A 17,396-nucleotide genomic window follows, 5' to 3' on the forward strand; every position below is an offset into this window, starting at 1 on the left:
GTGACCTCGATTCATAAAGACTTTGCAACCTGATGCTTAATAGAATTGGGTTTTAATATTTATAGCATGTTATGTAAATGCTGCCCCTCCAAGTGCTTCCTTAAATCCTCTTAGCTTATAAATGACAGCTTTGATTTCTAAAAAAAACAAAACAAAAATCTTTTCATTTATCCAGCTTAAGAGTAGTAAACAATAGATGCTTAAAGCCCGCCTTTCATGCCAGGTCCCAAAGACTGAGACTTAGATTCTCAAGAGTTTATCACCATGCTTTTGAGCTGATTATGGCCATGCATAACTAAAGAGGAGAAAAGCTGATGCTACACTATTGGTGCAAAGGCAGCTCCTGGAATTGTGTGTAGCAAGCATGTCAGCTCAGCAGTGCTCGACAAGTAAGTTGAAAACACAAAAACTACACACGTGGTCCCTTTGGAATGATTGTTGTTGTTTAGTCGCTCGGATGTGTCCAGCTGTTTTGTGACCCCATGGACTATAGTCCACCAGGCTCCTCTGTCCCTGGGATTTCCCAAGCAAGAACACTCAAGTTGCCATTTCCTTCTCCAGAGGATCTTCCCTACCCAGGAATCAATTAATGCTACTTTTTTTTCTTCTAGTAATCAAGATTGTTCAGTTCAGTTCAGTCGCTCAGTCATGTCCAACTCTTTGCAACCCCATGAACTGCAGCACGCCAGGACTCCCTGTCCATCACCAACTCCCAGAGTCCACCTAAACCCTTGTCCATTGAGTCGGTGATGCCATCCAACCATCTGTCACCCGCTTCTCCTCCTGCCCTCAGTCTTTCCCAGCATCAGGGTCTTTTCAAATGAGTCAGCTCTTCGAATCAGGTGGCCAAAGTACTGGAGTTTCAGTTTCAACATCAGGCCTTCCAATGAACACCCAGGACTGATCTCCTTTAGGATGGACTGGTTGGATCTCATTGCAGTCCAAGGGATTCTCAAGAGTCTTCTCCAACACCACAGTTCAAAAGCATCAATTCTTCGGTGCTCAGCTTTCTTTATAGTTCAACTCTCACATCCATACATGACCACTGGAAAAACCATAGCCTTGACTAGATGGACCTTTGTTGACAAAGTAACATCTCTGTTTTTTAATATGCTGTCTAGGTGGGTCATAACTTTTCTTCCAAGGAGTAAGTGTCTTTTAATTTCTTGGCTGCAATCACCATCTGCAGTGATTCTGGAGCCCCCCAAAATAAAGTCTGACACTGTTTCCACTGTTTCCCCATCTATTTGCCATGAAATGATGGGACCAGATGCCATGATCTTAGTTTTCTGAATGTTGATTTTTAAGCCAACTTTTTCACTCTCTTTCACTTCCATCAAGAGGCTTTTTAGTTCTTCTTTACTTTCTGCCATAAGGATGTTGCCATCTGCATATCTGAGGTTATTGATATTTCTCCTGGCAATCTTGATTCCAGCTTGTGCTTCCTCCAGCCCAGCGTTTCTCATGATGTACTCTGCATTTAAGTTAAATAAGCAGGGTGACAATACTCCTTTTCCTATTTGGAACCAGTCTGTTGTTCTATGTCCAGTTCTAACTGTTGCTTCCTGACCTGCATACAGGTTTCTCAAGAGGCAGGTCAGGTGGTCTGGTATTCCCATGTCTTTCAGAATTTTCCACAGTCTGTTGTGATCCACACAGTCAAAGGCTTTGGCATAGTCAGTAAAGCAGAAATAGATGTTTTTCTGGAACTCTCTTGCTTTTCCCATGATCCAGCGGATGTTGGCAGTTTGACCTCTGGTTCCTCTGCCCTTTCTTTCAGATGTTCAAAACCAGCTTGAACATCTGGAAGTTCACGGTTCACATATTGCTGAAGCCTGGCTTAAAGAATTTTGAGCATTACCTTACTAGCGTGTGAGATGAGTGTAATTGTGCCATAGTTTGAGCATTCTTTGGCATTGCCTTTCTTGGGGATTGGAATGAAAACTGACCTTTTCCAGTCCTGTGGCCACTGCTGAGTTTTCCAAATTTGCTGACATATTGAGTGCATCACTTTCACAGCATCATCTTTTAGGATTTGAAATAGCTCAGCTGGATTTGCATCACCTCCACTAGCTTTGTTCATAGTGATGTGTCCTAAGGCCCACTTGACTTCACATTCCAGGATGTCTGTCTCTAGGTGAGTGATCACACCATCATGATTATCTGGGTCATGAAGATCTTTTTTGTATAGTTCTTCCGTGTATTCTTGCCACCTCTTCTTAATATCTTCTGCTTCTGTTAGGTCCCTACCATTTCTGTCCTTTTTTGTGCCCATCTTTGCATGAAATGTTCTCTTGGTATCTCCAATTTTCTTGAAAAGATCTGTAGTCTTTCCCATTCTATTGTTTTCTTCTATTTCTTTGCATTGATCACTGAGGAAGGCTTTCTTATCTCTCCTTGCTATTCTTTAGAACTCTGCATTCAAATGGATTCAAATGGATAAAATCAAGATTGTTAGGGAATTCAAATTTTGTGTAAATGATTTTAGGTTAAATTTCTATTCTAGGACCCTGAGATTGCAGTCATGCAATGGGTGTGAGCTAATGGAACCATGTGTTTGGTGGTGGTGTCAGTCCTTACCCCTTAATTGTTCTGGGTGACGTCAGTTATTCTGTAATTTTTATTTAAAAAAAATGTCCCCACTCACTGGGGCCTTCAGATCTCATGCAGAGAAGAGGGAGGAATTTAAAAACTTAAGCTCAACTTTGACAAATGTAAATTGCCAGGTCCTTGGAGGCTGTCATTTGCTCAGGAAATGTTTATTAAGTACCTTCTGTGCACCAGGCTCTTTACATTGCCCTGCAGTAATAAAGAAAAAGTCACAGCTTGTGTCCCAAGACAGTATTATAAGTGTCATGAGCTTGGGCTAGAGAACACAGGAAAACACAAGGATAGAAGCCGTTTGTTCAGAAGCAGGGCAGCCCGTGAGGAGGACTCTTCTCAAGGTAATTCGTCTACCACGTGGTTGGTGCTTACCTACTTCCTTTGCTTTATTTGGGCACAGAGAGCTTTTACATCTGGTCAGATGACACAGGGGTGTGTTGAATGAGGAGTCATAAGATTGGCACTAAGTTGGGAATGGAAGGGCCGGACGCAGTGCTCAGGCCACTCAGGGTCCTATCAGTGGGTTCTGAGAGTGCGTTCAGATGTACTGTAGGGGCCTTGCTTAGAGTAAAGAAAACAGACAGAACTGATTTGGTAATATCTATGTGCACTCATCTATCTAGCACACCCCTAAGAGCCAAGAAATTCATAAAAGTAATTCAAGCCTTTCTGCACACATCATCCTTATGAGGGCTGTCCACACTTACATAGCAGGTCTGGAGATCTGGTTTCTAAGCTGAGTTGTGGATTTTGAAGGCAGAAAAGGAGAAGAGGAAAGCATTTTTAAAGGAATGGCTCAGTAACAGTATGATAAGATGACAGCTAACACTTTTAAAGTGAGGAGAAAAGAAGATCGAATACTGGAAAAGAAAAGATGTAATCACTCAAAATTTATCACCATCTGTTTCATTTAGCATCAAGTGTGTTAGACTCATGGCAGGGGAGATATCTAAGCTTTCTAGAGTGTAAGATTGAAATCTGAAATTTTGAACTGTTTCCCTGGTAATTCTCATGCAAGCCTGTTTGAGTCTTTCTATGTTACAGACAGTATGGCAATCGATGACCCCTATTCTGCCTTTAGGGATTCCCAGGTGGCCCAGTGGTAAAGAATCCGCCTGCCAATGCCTGCAATTGCAGGAGAGTGGGTTCAATCCCCTGGAGAAGGAAATGACAACCCGCTCCATCCCACGGACAGAGGAGCCTGGCAGGCTACAGTCTATAGGGTCACAGAGAGTCGGACACGACTAAGCACAAGCGCAATTCTGCCTTTAGGAAGACAAAGCAATGTGTACTCACTCCTAAAATATTCCCAGCCAAAATGTTTAAAATAAAACTTTGTTGCTTTAAGCATCAAATCCTCAGCTCTTGGAAAAACTTGACTCTTTAGAGGAGTCTGTTTCCTGAAAGATTGATGTTTTACTGCATGGGAAAATCACAGCACATAGAAAATAGTAATCTGTATTATGTAAAAAATCACAGTTACTTTATAAGCAGTAAACTCTTACAGCAGTTTATAAATAATACTTTATGTATATTATTCAGTTATAAAATTTTGACTTCCAACTTGCCTGAAACATATCTGAACTCATGCAGCATTTTGTTTCTGCACCTCTCATTTGCTATTTATTATATTATTATTTAGTTTGCTAGATCATAAATAGAACCCATCTTCCTAGACAGAAAATGTGTTGTTTCTAGCTTCTTGTTCATAGGAAATCCCAATAAAGGTTTATTGAGTGACTAGTAATGAAGCAAGTTGTACTGAGCTTTCTAATTAATCCTTTTTATGGACAGTGAACGTACTTTCTATTATCTTTTCCCTCTTTGTGATTACACAGTAAAATCTTGATGGTATTTGAGCTGCATCTGGTGATCAGGGTTGTCGGAACACTTGAATTGCTTCTTTCTGCCTTTGCTTTTCCCTTTCTGAATTAAAAGGCAGAATCAGCATGAGATTTTGAGGAATGTGAATAGGTTAGGGGCTTCAAATGCAGCTCTGAAGTGTGTTTTCGTGGCAGGCGTGTTCTTGCCTTGATGGGGTCACTACGGTGAGGCTGGGGGCCATTGGAGAGGCACGTATCACAGCATCGAGGGGAGACTCACCTGTGTTTGCTCTGTCGTTGGGCCCAGGTGACTGTGGAGGAGGTCATGACCACAACCGCCTACCTGGACCTTTTTCTGCGCAGCATCTCCGAGCCAGCACTGCTTGAGATCTTCCTCCGCTTTATCCTGTTGCACCAGCATGAGAATGTCCACATCTTGGATACGCTCACGAGCCGAATCAACACCCCATTCCGGGTAAGGAGAGCCCCAGTGGAAGGGAAGTTATGACTCAGGACAGAGTTCAGGAGAGTTTGCTTTTGGAATAAAACTATGAATATTCTCTTCTTTTTATTTCCTCTCCTTTTATTTTCCTTTCAGCCTTTACTTTTCTGTTTTGGAAGAGATGAACTAGATGGTTTGTTTTGCTGTCTGGAGCCCTTCTGTCTGGGAGGCAGAAGTTACTGCCTTTTCTAGACAGTTTTCTCAGTTTGTCTGGGTTGACACTTTCTTCTGTAGAACCTGCAGAATGTGCTTCTGAGGAGACAAGGAACAGGGGATGGGGCTGAAGCTCAAGTAAAGCCAAAGAACTGAAGTATATCAAGTCTGGGTATCAGAGATCATATTTCCGTCCATGTGTTTTGAAACGCAAGTCTGGGCATGTGCGAATTTAGGTAGTCATTCTTTAGTTTGGTGCTCTGATTAACTTTGAAAATCCTCTCATACCTTTAGTGTAATCCTTTGCAGCCCTCTCCCCATAGGCTGTCTCTGTTTAATTGCAATTATTGTTTTAAAAGCAAAGGTATATTGGAAGAAAACGAAAACACTAGTTTGCAAAGATCTGTATACCCTAATGGTTATATATAAGCAGCATTATTTGCAATTTGCAAACTGTCCAAGTTATGGAAGCAACCAAACTGTCCATCAACAAATGAATGGATAAAGAATATGTGGTAGGACTTCCCTGGTGGTCCAGGGGTTAAGAATCTGCCTTCCAGTGCAGGGGACACAGGTTCTATCCCTGGTTCAGGAAGATTCTACATGCACAGGACAACTAATTCCGTGCCTCACAACTGATGAACCCTAGGTGCTCTAGAGCCCATGCTCTGCAACAGGAGAAACCGATGCACTGGAACTAGAGAGTAACCCCAGCTAGAGGAAGCCTTTGCATGACAGTGAGTACCCAGTGTGGCCAAAAAAAGGAAAAAAAGAAGAAAAAAAATAGGAAAAAAAAGGGGGGAATGAAATTTTGCCATTTGCAAGAATTTGGATGGACTTGGAGGGCTTTATGCTAAATGAAGCAAGTCAGACAGAGAAACACATGCTGTATAATACCACTTATATGTAGAATTTAGAAAATACAGCAAACTAGTAAGTAAAACAGACAAGAAGCTGACTCACAGCTGTAGATAACAAATGTGGTTACCAGTGGTGCGCTGAAACGCGTAGGGGGACAAAGGGATATTATGAAGTCATGTGTGAAACTTTTGAAAACTGTAAAGCACTATAGAATTTAAAGAATTTTTCATTCAATAAAAACAAATCAAAAGCCTCAAAAAAAGTTGATTTTTTGAAAAGATTGACAGAATTGACAAACTTTTAGCTAGACTACTAAGGAAGAAAGTAAGAAGGGTCAAATTAATAAAATCCAGGATGAAAGAAGAGATATTACTATTGACCTTACAGAACTAAAAAGGATTATAAGGGATACTGTGAACAACTATATGCTAAAATATTGGATAATTTAGATGAAACAGGCAAGTTCTAGAAAGATACAGTCTTCTGAGACTGATTCAAGAAGAAATCGAAACTGTATAAACAAGTAAGAATTCTTGTATTTCAAAGAATACCATCAAAAAACTGAAAAGACAGCTGATACAATAGGAAGAAATCTTTGCAAGTCATGTCTCTGATAAGATACTTGTATGCATAATAACAAACTCCTGGGACTCAATAATAAAAAGACAGATACAGGGTACTGAGCACCTTGACAGTGACTTGCCCAGGTTACTATGGTGACATATAGAAAGGACTCAGAATGGGGAAAGGAGATGCTGAGTGGTAATCCTGGAAGAAAGAGAAGATTTCCTAGGAAAGGTGATGCCTAGGAAAGGTGATGCCTAGGGTCAGTCTTGGAGAATAAGGAGGCTTTATCCTGTGGAAGAGAGAGAGAAAGGCATTCTAGGCAGAGGACGGAATGTGCAGAGGCGTGGATTGAGTGGAATGAAGTGTGTTGCTTCTGCCTAACTGTAAGGGGTGACCTGTCCTGAGTACAAGAGATGTTTCGGGGCACACCAAGTACAGCTCTTTCTCTGCAGAACTGTTGTGGATTTCATTGACCGGGTTGTAAACTGGTCCTGCCTAGGAGACAGACTAGCGCTTATTCTCCTGTACCAACAATAAGAGCCTCAATTACTGAAGTGGCTGGATAGAACAATAAATGCTTACTGCCCAAAGGGCACAGCGATTTTAGAATGCACCTTTGGGAACCTTCTCTGTTGGGCTCTTTATCCTTCCTTTTTAGAAATCAGAGATGGCAAGAATTCTTTTTTTTTTTTTTAATGAAAAAAGTACTTAATGAAATACTTCAGGAAAGTATATCATCACCCCCTCAGCACTATGGGAAATGGAACTCAGGAAAATCCTTGCCCCAAAGCCAAGAAACAAATCAAAAGGAGTTGAGGTTTGGGGCTGGTGACTCTAGAGAGAGAGTTGGCCGGGGTATATGCAATTTTCTTTTAGCCCTGTCTTGTAAAAAGTCAATGTCATATTTGAAAATAACTAGAAGGGTCTTCTCTGCCACTCCAGTGATTAAGACTCTGAGCTCCCAATGCTGGGGACCCAGGATCTGATCCCTGGTCAGGGAACTAGATCACACATGTTGCAACTAAGATTGTGCATGCCACAACTATTAATACAAGCTCCTGCATGCTGTAACAAAGACTACTCTCAGCCAAATAGATAAATAAAATATTAGGAGAAGAAAATAGGAAAAACAAATGACATAAGGAGATCATGTGTGTGTGTGTGTGTGTGTGTGTGTGTGTGTGTGTGTGTCGGGGAGTTGTAGGGGCATATTTATCTGGATCTTCTATGAGCATAGGCATTTTGTAGGAGAGTGATTCTGCGTAGTGGCATAATCCCAGGGATAGATTGTTGAATCGAATCCTACAGGAGAACTGATAGTCTGAATACACATTCTGTCTGGCAGCAGCATCTTTAAAAAAAAAAAAAAAAATTAAAACTACTTAAAAAATAAAGGCCGTTTTATTCTGTTATTCTGATTTATTTACCATCTTTGGGGTTACAAAGGTCCTTTCAGTGTCTCAAATAGAATGTGTGTTTGTTGCTTCCCAGCTTTGTGTGGTGTCCCTGGCCTTATTTAGAACTCTCATCGGTTTACATTGTGAAGATGTGATGTTACAACTAATTCTAAGGTGAGTTGCCACCTTTTGTTTCCTTTAAAGAACAACCCTACACTATTGCTATTTTATTTTCCTTTGGTAATATGAGCTAAGTAAGGACCATGCTTCTAAGAAAGAAAATAATCAAGAAAATCAGCTTAACTGATGCATTATTGCCCAAGGTTAAAAGTATTTGGGGGGAGGGGGGCAAAGGCATTATATTACACATGTGCTCCTGGAAAAAAATAAATAGAATGTTTGGAAACTTTCAGAAGTATTATGAAAGCTCTTCTGATCTGTAACTGAATGTCTTTCTCCCAAAGTACATTTTTAGGAGGCTTATGTTATTGAAAACAACTCTTCTCAATATGAAATGCTGTTGGTGTATAGAAATTGTTCTGACTTTTGCTTTAGTAATGGTATGGCTACAGTGCTCACTGCCTGACTTGCGAGTATTTTTCAATTAAATTCGGTAAATATTTAATGAGCACTTCCTGTGTACAGTTCAGAAGGGCATGGGTGGAGGGACGAACGGAAAAGGACAGCCATGTACACAGGGCAGAAAAGGTCTGTCCTTCAGATGTCCAGGGGGGAACCGTGTTGCGAAGGGGCTGGGATCCGAAGATGGGCATCCGGAGTCAAAGTGGACGCCAGCAGGACGACATCAGTTCGGTCGTCGGGCAGGAGACTCAGGAACACCGCCTCCTGCCTCAGCCCAGCCTGTCCTCCCAGGATCCCTGAGAGAAGCATCTGCTTTTGTGAAGGAAGAGGGTAGACGAAGGCCTGTGCTCCCACACTCCCCTCTGTGATCTGGACACGATAAGGAAAGAGCCGACCAGCTCACTGGGTGCCTGCGTCACCTCCACCTTCCAGAGGTGGAAGGTGACCCATGCTGCTGACCCCTGCTGGGACAGAGGGTGCTGAGAGGAGCCCTGGGCTGCCCTTGGTCCCCACTGTGGTTTAGACACGGTGTGAGCAGGATTACTGAGGAGCTGGCGTTCCCACCGAGCTGGCCCTGGAGAAGTTTCAGGGCATGGCCAAGCGTGGTCCTGGGAGCAGTGGCAGAGACGTCATCTGGGAACTCATGGAAACATGCCTCCTTGGCGGTCTTCTCCCAGGCATGCTGAGTCAGGACCTGGTGGGCGGTGGGGCCTGGCAGCTGTGTTTCCCTCAGCTCCAGGGGATTCTGACACCAGGCTAGGTTTGAGAACTACTGGTTTGAGGAAGGTGCAGTATAGATGCGGCATCCTGCAAAAGGGAGCGATGGAAACACCACAGGGGGAGTCAATGGGTGGCCTGGTGATGGAGGCCTTGCAGAGTCACTGTTTTATAGGCGAATATCACCTATTAATTTTGGACTTTTGGAGGGTTTAGATCAGGCCATCAGTAACTAATCTTACGGCCTTAGCAAAGAACAGATCTTCTCATAAGTACATACTCTGGGTCGTGCAGGAGAGCATGTTTTCTGTCCTAAAAGGGTTATGTCTGCTTCGTATCAGATCTCTCCTGATGTGACAGAGTGCATTAGCAGCACCTGGATGAAATCCATCAGAGCAGCTTGTTAAAGCCTTTTTGTTTACTGCCAAAGCCAGACTTTGCTTCCAACAAGGGTAAATCCTGGTTATATTTAAATGCTAGGTTCTTGAATGCCACTTCTTGAACAGCAGAGAAAGCAGCTGTCCTCTGCAGTGGGCCTGGAAGTCTGGCCCCACATCCCAGCCCTGGGTCACCGGGGGAGGCTGAGCCTAGGGGGTGGACGCTTCTGCCCAATGGCCATTGTCTACTCACAGGGCGGTACTTGTGGTAAAAACTGTCCTCAGAGGTCGTATTTGTCAAAGCTTCTTTTGAGAGCCAGATCTGTGCCTTATGAAGGTGAAGGAGTCAGCTCGTGATTGAAATGCACGTCCACGTCAGTGCTTGGCATTTCCAGGGGAGTGAGGGCCTGCCATTGCCCAGGAAAGTGCATGGCTGCAGGTGCTGAACGGAGCCGTGGAGGAAGCGCTGGGTGCAGCCTCTGATCCCAGCACCCCCAGCCCGTTTCTTCTTTGTTTCCTTATTGAGGATGAGGAGGAGAATATAGTAGTAGTTGCCCTTTATTTACTACTTTCTGTATTTCCGATTCTGTCACATTGCCTGGGGATCTGAGAAGAATGAGTAGGGGACAGGTGTAGAGGTCAGCACATGGTAGACACACAGGAAACCTCTGCTTCCTATCTTTGTCACCTGAGCGGCCGATCCACCTCCCACCTCCCCATCCCTATTTAACAAGTACTTTTTCTGTTTTTTTAAACTTTTTATTTTGTATTAGAGTATACCTGATTAACAATGTTGTGATAATTTCAGGCAGAGCAAGTCTTTTTAATTGTAGTCAAATACACTCAACATTCAAAAAACTAAGATCATGGCATCCGGTCCCATCACTTCTTGGCAGGTAGATGGGGAAACAATGGAAACAGTGAGAGACTTTATTTTCTTGGTCTCCAAAATCACTGCAGATGGTGATTGCAGCCATGAAATTAAAAGGTGCTTGCTCCTTGAAAGAAAAGCTATGAAAGCAAAGACATTACTCTGCCAACAAAGGTCTGTCTAGTCAAGGCTCTAGTTTTTCCAGTAGTCATGTATGGATATGAAAGTTGGACTATAAAGAAAGCTGAGTGCTGAAAAATTGATGCTTTTGAACTGTGGTGTTGCAGAAGACTCTTGAGAGTCCCTTGGACAGCAAGGAGATCAAATCAGTCCATCCTAAAGGAAATCAGTCTTGAATAGTCATTGGAAAAACTGATGCTGAAGCTGAAGCTCCAGTACTTTGGCCACCTGATGTGAACAGCTGACTCCTTGGAAAAGACCCTGATGTTGGGAAAGACTGAAGGCAGGAGGAGAAGGGGACGACAGAGGATGAGATGGTTGGATGGCATCACCAACTCGATGGACATGAGCTTGAGTAAACTCCAGGAGTTGGTGATGGACAGGGAGGCCTGGCGTGCTGCAGTCTGTAGGGTTGCAAAGAGTCAGACACGGCTGAGCAACTGAATTGACCGAGTCAAATACACAGAACCTAGAATTTACCATCTTAACCGTATAGTTCAGTGATGTGCACTCACACTGTTGTGCAGCCACTGCCATCATCCGTCTCCAGAATTGTTCTCACCTCCCAAAGAAAGCCCTTCTGTGCCCCTTAAATCCTCACTCGTGGCCCCCCGCCCCAGCCCCTGGCAGCCACCGCCCTGCCTGCTGTTGCTCTGAACGTTCCCCTTCCAGGCGCCTCGTGTCAGTGGGCCCATGCAGTGTCTGTCTCTCTGCGCCTGGTTTATCTCACTTAGCACAGTGTCTTCAAGAGGCTTTCATGTTGTAGCAGGTGTCAGAATTTCCTTCCTTTTGAACACCGAGTAATATTCCATTATTTATACCACATGTCAGTGGACATTTTGACTTGCTTCCCATTTTAGCCGTAATGAATAACACTGCTATGGCCATAGATATACAGATATGTCTCTTCAAAACCCTGCTTTCTCTTCTTTTGTGTAGATACCCAGAAGTGAAGTTGCTGGGTCATATGGTCATTCTGTTTAATTTTCTTTTTTCTACAATGGCTGCACATTTTATAAGTCCACTAACAGTGCTCAGGTTTCTAGTTTCTTCAGATCCTTGCCAATACTTATTATTTCTGTTAAACTGAAAACTTTTTTTAAGAAATTTATTTTATTTTTATTTATTTGGCTGCATTGAGTCTAAGCTGTGGCATACAGGCTTAGTTGCCCTGCAGCATGTGGGATCTTAGTTCTTTTACCAGGGATCAAACCCGAGTCCCCTGCACTGGAAGCAGATTCTTAATGACTGGACCACCAGGGAAGTCCCCTAAAAATGGTATTTTGACAATCAAGTAAAAATGACAGGCAGACTTAAAGAACCAGTTGGGGCTTTTAGAAGTTGAAACTTTAATTATTAAAATGAAAAACAGAGTGCTTAGTGTAAATAACATTTAAGATACAGATTAAGAATTAATGAGATTGAAGAAGTTACTACTAAGTTTGCAGCAGAAAGAGATAAGGAGATTTACAATTGTGAGAACAAGGCTGTGAACAATGGTGGCTGGAATGATAAGGTGTAATGAAAAGGTGTGTAGGTCCATCTAGTCAAAGCTAAGTCATGTATGGATGTGGGAGTTGGACCATAAAGAAAGCTGAGTGCCGAAGAATTGATGCTTTTGAAGTGTGGTGTTGGAGAAGGCTCTTTGAGAGTCTTGAACTGCAAGGAGATCAAACCAGTCACTTACTCCTAAAGGAAATAAGTCCTGAATTGGAAGAACTGATGCTGAAACTGAAGCTCCAATACTTTGGCCACCTGATGTGAAGAATTGACTCATTGGAAAAGACCCTGATGCTGGAAAAGACAGGGAAGCCTGGTGTGCTACAGTCCATGAGGTTGCAGAGAGTTGGACACAACTGAGCGACTGAACTGAACTGAGTCCCTCTTATCTTCAGTTCTGTTTTTCAAGGTTTCAGTTACCCATGGTCAACCATGGCTCAGAAATATTAAGTGGAAACTTCTGGAAATAAACAGTTCATAGCTTTTAAATTGTGTGCTGCTCTGAGTAGTGTGATGGAATCTCAGGCCTCCCCTCCCAGGATCTCCAGTTATTGACAGAGTCTGCCCTTGATATCCAGCCATCGACATCCTCATGGCTAAGTGATCCAGGATCACCTTAAGTACATGTGCATCCTTTGTCTTATGTCAGAAGGTCAGTAGCGGCCTGAGTGTCCGTCACAAGGCTGACATCATTCACCTCATTTCACACCATCATGTAGGCATTTCATCATCTCAGGTCATCACAAGAAGGATGAGTATAGCACACTGGGATACTTTGAGAGACAGACTACATTCACGTAACTTTCATTACAGTGCATTGTTATAATTGTTATATTTTATCACCAGATACTCCAAAAATGGATCCATGAGCTAAAACGTTGTGTATTCTAGGGTGAAAACTGAATAGGCTAGACCATATTATCACTAGATAAATGAGCTGGATATGATTTTTTTGTCATTCTGCAGTACCATTTTGTAAATTAAAATATTGATGTTATCATGTCTGTCCATTTTCTAACACTAAAACTTTTCTAAAGTTGGGAAAAATTAGCTATTACTAGCTGTTGTTGTTATTCTCTTACTGAGCCTAATCTATAAATTAAACTTTATCATAGATTTGTATGTATAGAAAAAAGCATAGTATTTATAGGGTTCAGTACTATCCACAGTTTCAGGCATCCCTGGGGTTCTTGGAATGTATCTCCTGCAGATAAGAGGGGCTTACCATAATGAAAACAGTCTTTTCTGACTTAAAATCTGTACCAAAAGCAAAGACAATGGAAAATCCTCATTTTTCTAGCCACTTAAACTTTAAGGGACCTATATTTGTAACCTGTCCTTTTTTGTTGTTGCTGCTGTACTCATTTGAATGTATCTGACAGACTTGCAGATCTGAGAGGCAATAGAGCAGTGACGATTATGTGACTTTAGTGAAGTTACTTGTTACATGATAAAACTACATCAATTTCTGTTGCAACCCAAACACTCTTAATTATTGACATTTCAAAGTGATAATCCATTTGAAACTGATTTTTTTTTCCTTAACAAGATATCAGAATAGTAAGCTGGGTAAGGTACACCTAGAGAGGCTATTTAGGGGCACAGAAAATGTAAGAGAAATTGTCTACCTCACAGGTGTGACCTGTGATGGGCACAGGCAGGCAGGGCCTGTTGACGTGCCGTCACCTGACAGATTACCCGCGTGCTCATGACCCTTCCCCATTTAGGCACTGCTGAGTAGCTTAGTACCCTGCGTGCCATTTCTGAATGTTCTGGTTGGGGTTTTTCTTTCTCAAGTACGGCCCTTTGTCAGGTTTATGAACTGCATCACCTTTTGTGTTCAGGTAGAGACTATTTTGCTCAAAGAGAAGCTGTCTGTTCACTTCAGGAACATTCCCACCTTACGAGAGCATTAGGTTTCTGGGGGGGAGAAGGCAATGGCACCCCACTCCAGTGTTCTTGCCTGGAAAATCCCATGGATGGAGGAGCCTGGTGGGCTGCAGTCCATGGGGTCACTGGGAGTCAGACACGACTGAGCGACTTCCCTTTCCCTTTTCACTTTCATGCATTGGAGAAGGAAATGGCAACCCACTCCAGTGTTCCTGCCTGGAGAATCCCAGGGATGGGGGAGCCTGGTGGGCTGCCGTCTGTGGGGTCGCACAGAGTTGGACACGACTGAAGCGACTTAGCAGCAGCAGCAGGTTTCTGGAGGAGAGGGGAAAAGAAGCCAACCTAGGTACGATGAATAGGAGAAATACGGCCAAAACGTCTTTGAAAAACAAAGGAGCTTCTTGAAATTGACTCACATTGCTTTTAAGATTTTTGCCTGTTGGTGCATACTGAGGTTGTCATCATCTCCTAAGAAGCATCTTGCTTACTTCATCATACCTGACTGCTTTGTTTGTTTTTATTGTCAGTGTAGCAGCAGGCTGTGTATATGCTCTGTTATTGATTGGTTGTCACTGAATTGTTTCAGAAGTGATGATGATTTATTTTATTGAGTGATATCCAATAACATAGAACATGGACCCAGGGTTGCAGAGGGCTAGGGAGATAATGAAAAAAGGGAGGACAATGTAGGAAATATTTTTTTTCCTGCTGTATTGGGATGGCTTTGAGTAACCTGAGCCTCTAAAGCCATTTGTTAGTTTCCGATTATGTAATATTTACTGCTTCCTGAACTTAAATAAAATCACACCCCAGGCAAATATAGTTGAAATGAAAAGATAGTTTGAGGACAGACATCTGTATTAAATTTCCTAAGTGATTTTTCTGCTGTCATCAGCCACTTAATCTTGATGGTTGACGTTTGGGGAACATCTGACTTCATTCTGTTTCTAATCTTTCTCTGTAAAAGAGGGAAGATGGGAGTCAGTGTGTAGTTCCCCCACTCTCTCTCTGGGATAATCCTTCATTATAAAAGCACAGTAGTAGAAGTCCTGCTTTAAATGCAGAGGTGTTATTCATTTGGGTTGGCTCTCCAATTTCTAATTGTATAGAACCCTCTCCTTCAACTACTCAGGGATCCCTTTATTTTATTTACTCAGAAGAAAATTCTTAGTTTCTACTGAAAGTGTGTATTTGTAAACTTGCAAATTCCCAATCACTATTTATTCTAATATAATTCCAAGCTACCCACTGGTGATATTTGATAAATAGCTTTATTAGGTTTGATCCACTGTTCCTTTTTTTTTTTTTTAGTTCTTCAAATAAAGAGTAGAAATCTATGTATATCAACTTAAGTCATGAAATATGCTTGGTTTGAGCTGTAAGCAGTCATCAAGTTCCTGCTGCAAGTCATCATGCAGTATATAAAAGCATCGAAGCAGGTTGTTTCTTAAATAATTAATGATGAGAATAAGGATACAATATAAATTCTGTATAATGTGAATTTCCCCGGGCCTCTCTCGCCTGTGACGGCAGAAGAGTTCGCATCAGCAGCCACAGGACAGGTTTCCCTGGTTCTTACCGCCCCCCTGCCCCTTGTCTAAGACCACGGCCCCCCGTGAAGCATCAGCTATCACTTCTGTGGGAGCCCAAGGGTGGAGTCTTACATGGGCTCATGCACAAGTCTGGGCCCCAGTGCAGTTGCCACAGGAGTGTCTCTGCTGAGCCCTTGACTGGTGCTGCCTCCCCTGCCGTGTCCCCGCCCCTGAGAGGGCTCGGGGGTGGTGGAGGGCAGGGCTGGACCAGCATGGCCTCCCCGTGTGTCCTTGGGGCCAGAACTGTGCAGGCCAGAGAAGGCGCCTCTCCTTTGCATCACGCTCGGTCCACAAAGCCTCTCCTCTCATAGAGATCCTCATGAAAAGAGCACTTTCATTTTCTGCCTGTAGGATCTGTTTCCTCTCCAGTAAGACTCAGGCGCACGTCGCCAAAGCTGGGCTAAGGATGAGGATAGACGTGGCCCATTTCCCGCACTGCCTTCTCCTGTCTTTCCTGTTTGTTCTTAGACCCTTTGAGTTCCACGCACCTGAACTTGCAAATAAATACTGCTGCGTCAGACATGTGGGGTGTGTCTGGATCTTAGTGATGGGGGTTTGGGCTCAGGTGTCTGTGTGTGTTGTATGCCTATGAGTGTGGGGAGGGGAGACTGGGTCTCCCTTACTTGGAAATCTAGCTAGGTTTGGGTTGCATGAGGCATAGTTTGATTTACTGATTAAAGGTAGTATCACTAGTGGTAGAGAACCCACCTACCAGTGTAGGAAACATAAGAGACATAGGTTTGATCTCTGGTTCAGGAAGATCCCCTGGAGGAGGGCATGGCAACCCACTCCAGTGTTCTTGCCTGGAGAAACCCATGGACAGAGGAGCCTGGCTACAGTCCATAGGGTCACAAAGAGTCAGACACGACTGAAGTGACTTAGCACAATTTAAGTATTTGTTTATATATATTTATTTGTATTTATGTTACTTATTTAATTGCCTGTGGCATGTGGGATCTAGTTCCCTGGCCAAAGAACGAATCCAGGCCCCCTGCATTGGGAACCTGGAGTCTTCGCCACTGGACCACTAGGGAAGTCCTTGACTTGTTTCTTGAGAACTGAAGGTTCAGTGGCAAGTTTGTCATCTCATACCATGAACATTATATAAAGACCAAAGTGTAACTTGCTATGAAGAGAATGACATCTCTTTTCCTCCTTGACTCAGGCGCTTGCAGCAGGTCAGTCATTAATGCAAACATAGGTTTTCCTCCTGTGGATCCGCAGGGGCTGTGGGAGACAGCTCAATGTTTACTGGCCTCAGGACGTACCCTGGCAGTTGTACTTTTATCTTTTTCACTGAATCCTTAATCATGGCTTGTTTTCCTCTGTACTGCCTCCCTCTTGAAAGCTTAATACAGAAACAAAACCTTGCAGGTTTATTGAAGATTGTGGTTGTCCGCCTCAGGGCTCGGGGTCTCTGGAATTGGCTCCCACACAAACGTGGGGCACTCGGCTCTGGCCGTGAGGCTTCCACCCCGTTTGTTGCATCTTTGTTTAAACAAACAGTGTGGTCTTTCTCCCTGTTAGGAAAGGAAGCCGCTGAAACGCACTTCATTCCAGCCTCGCGGCCTGCCAGTGTGCTCCGGCTGTGTCAGAAATGACTGCCCACTTTTTCCTGTTTCTGGCTGTGTGATGATCCCGAGATGCTTTGTCCCCCACTCCCAGAAGTGTCTGGTGTGAGACAGGGCCCAGTGCTCCATGGTGAGCCCTGGGCCACTGAGCTGTTGTGGTTCATACGAAGAAATGTATGTTTGATCTTTGTCCTTTTTCTTCTGAGCCC

At 43.3% G+C, this 17,396-nt stretch overlaps 1 protein-coding gene across 2 annotated transcripts in view; it reads left to right on the forward strand.

Moving 5' to 3' along the window:
- FHIP1A (FHF complex subunit HOOK interacting protein 1A) overlaps positions 1 to 17,396 on the forward strand; it is a 292,970-nt gene that overhangs the window by 250,886 nt on the left and 24,688 nt on the right. For both annotated transcript variants that reach the window (XM_061142495.1, XM_061142494.1), the window contains 2 exons: positions 4,735 to 4,902; positions 8,002 to 8,081. In XM_061142495.1, coding sequence (XP_060998478.1) covers positions 4,735 to 4,902; positions 8,002 to 8,081 — 248 coding nt within the window. The remainder of the gene's footprint in view (positions 1 to 4,734; positions 4,903 to 8,001; positions 8,082 to 17,396) is intronic.

The sequence above is a fragment of the Dama dama genome, chromosome 5 (genome assembly GCF_033118175.1).
Source record: "Dama dama isolate Ldn47 chromosome 5, ASM3311817v1, whole genome shotgun sequence".
NCBI classification, from domain to species: domain Eukaryota; kingdom Metazoa; phylum Chordata; class Mammalia; order Artiodactyla; family Cervidae; genus Dama; species Dama dama.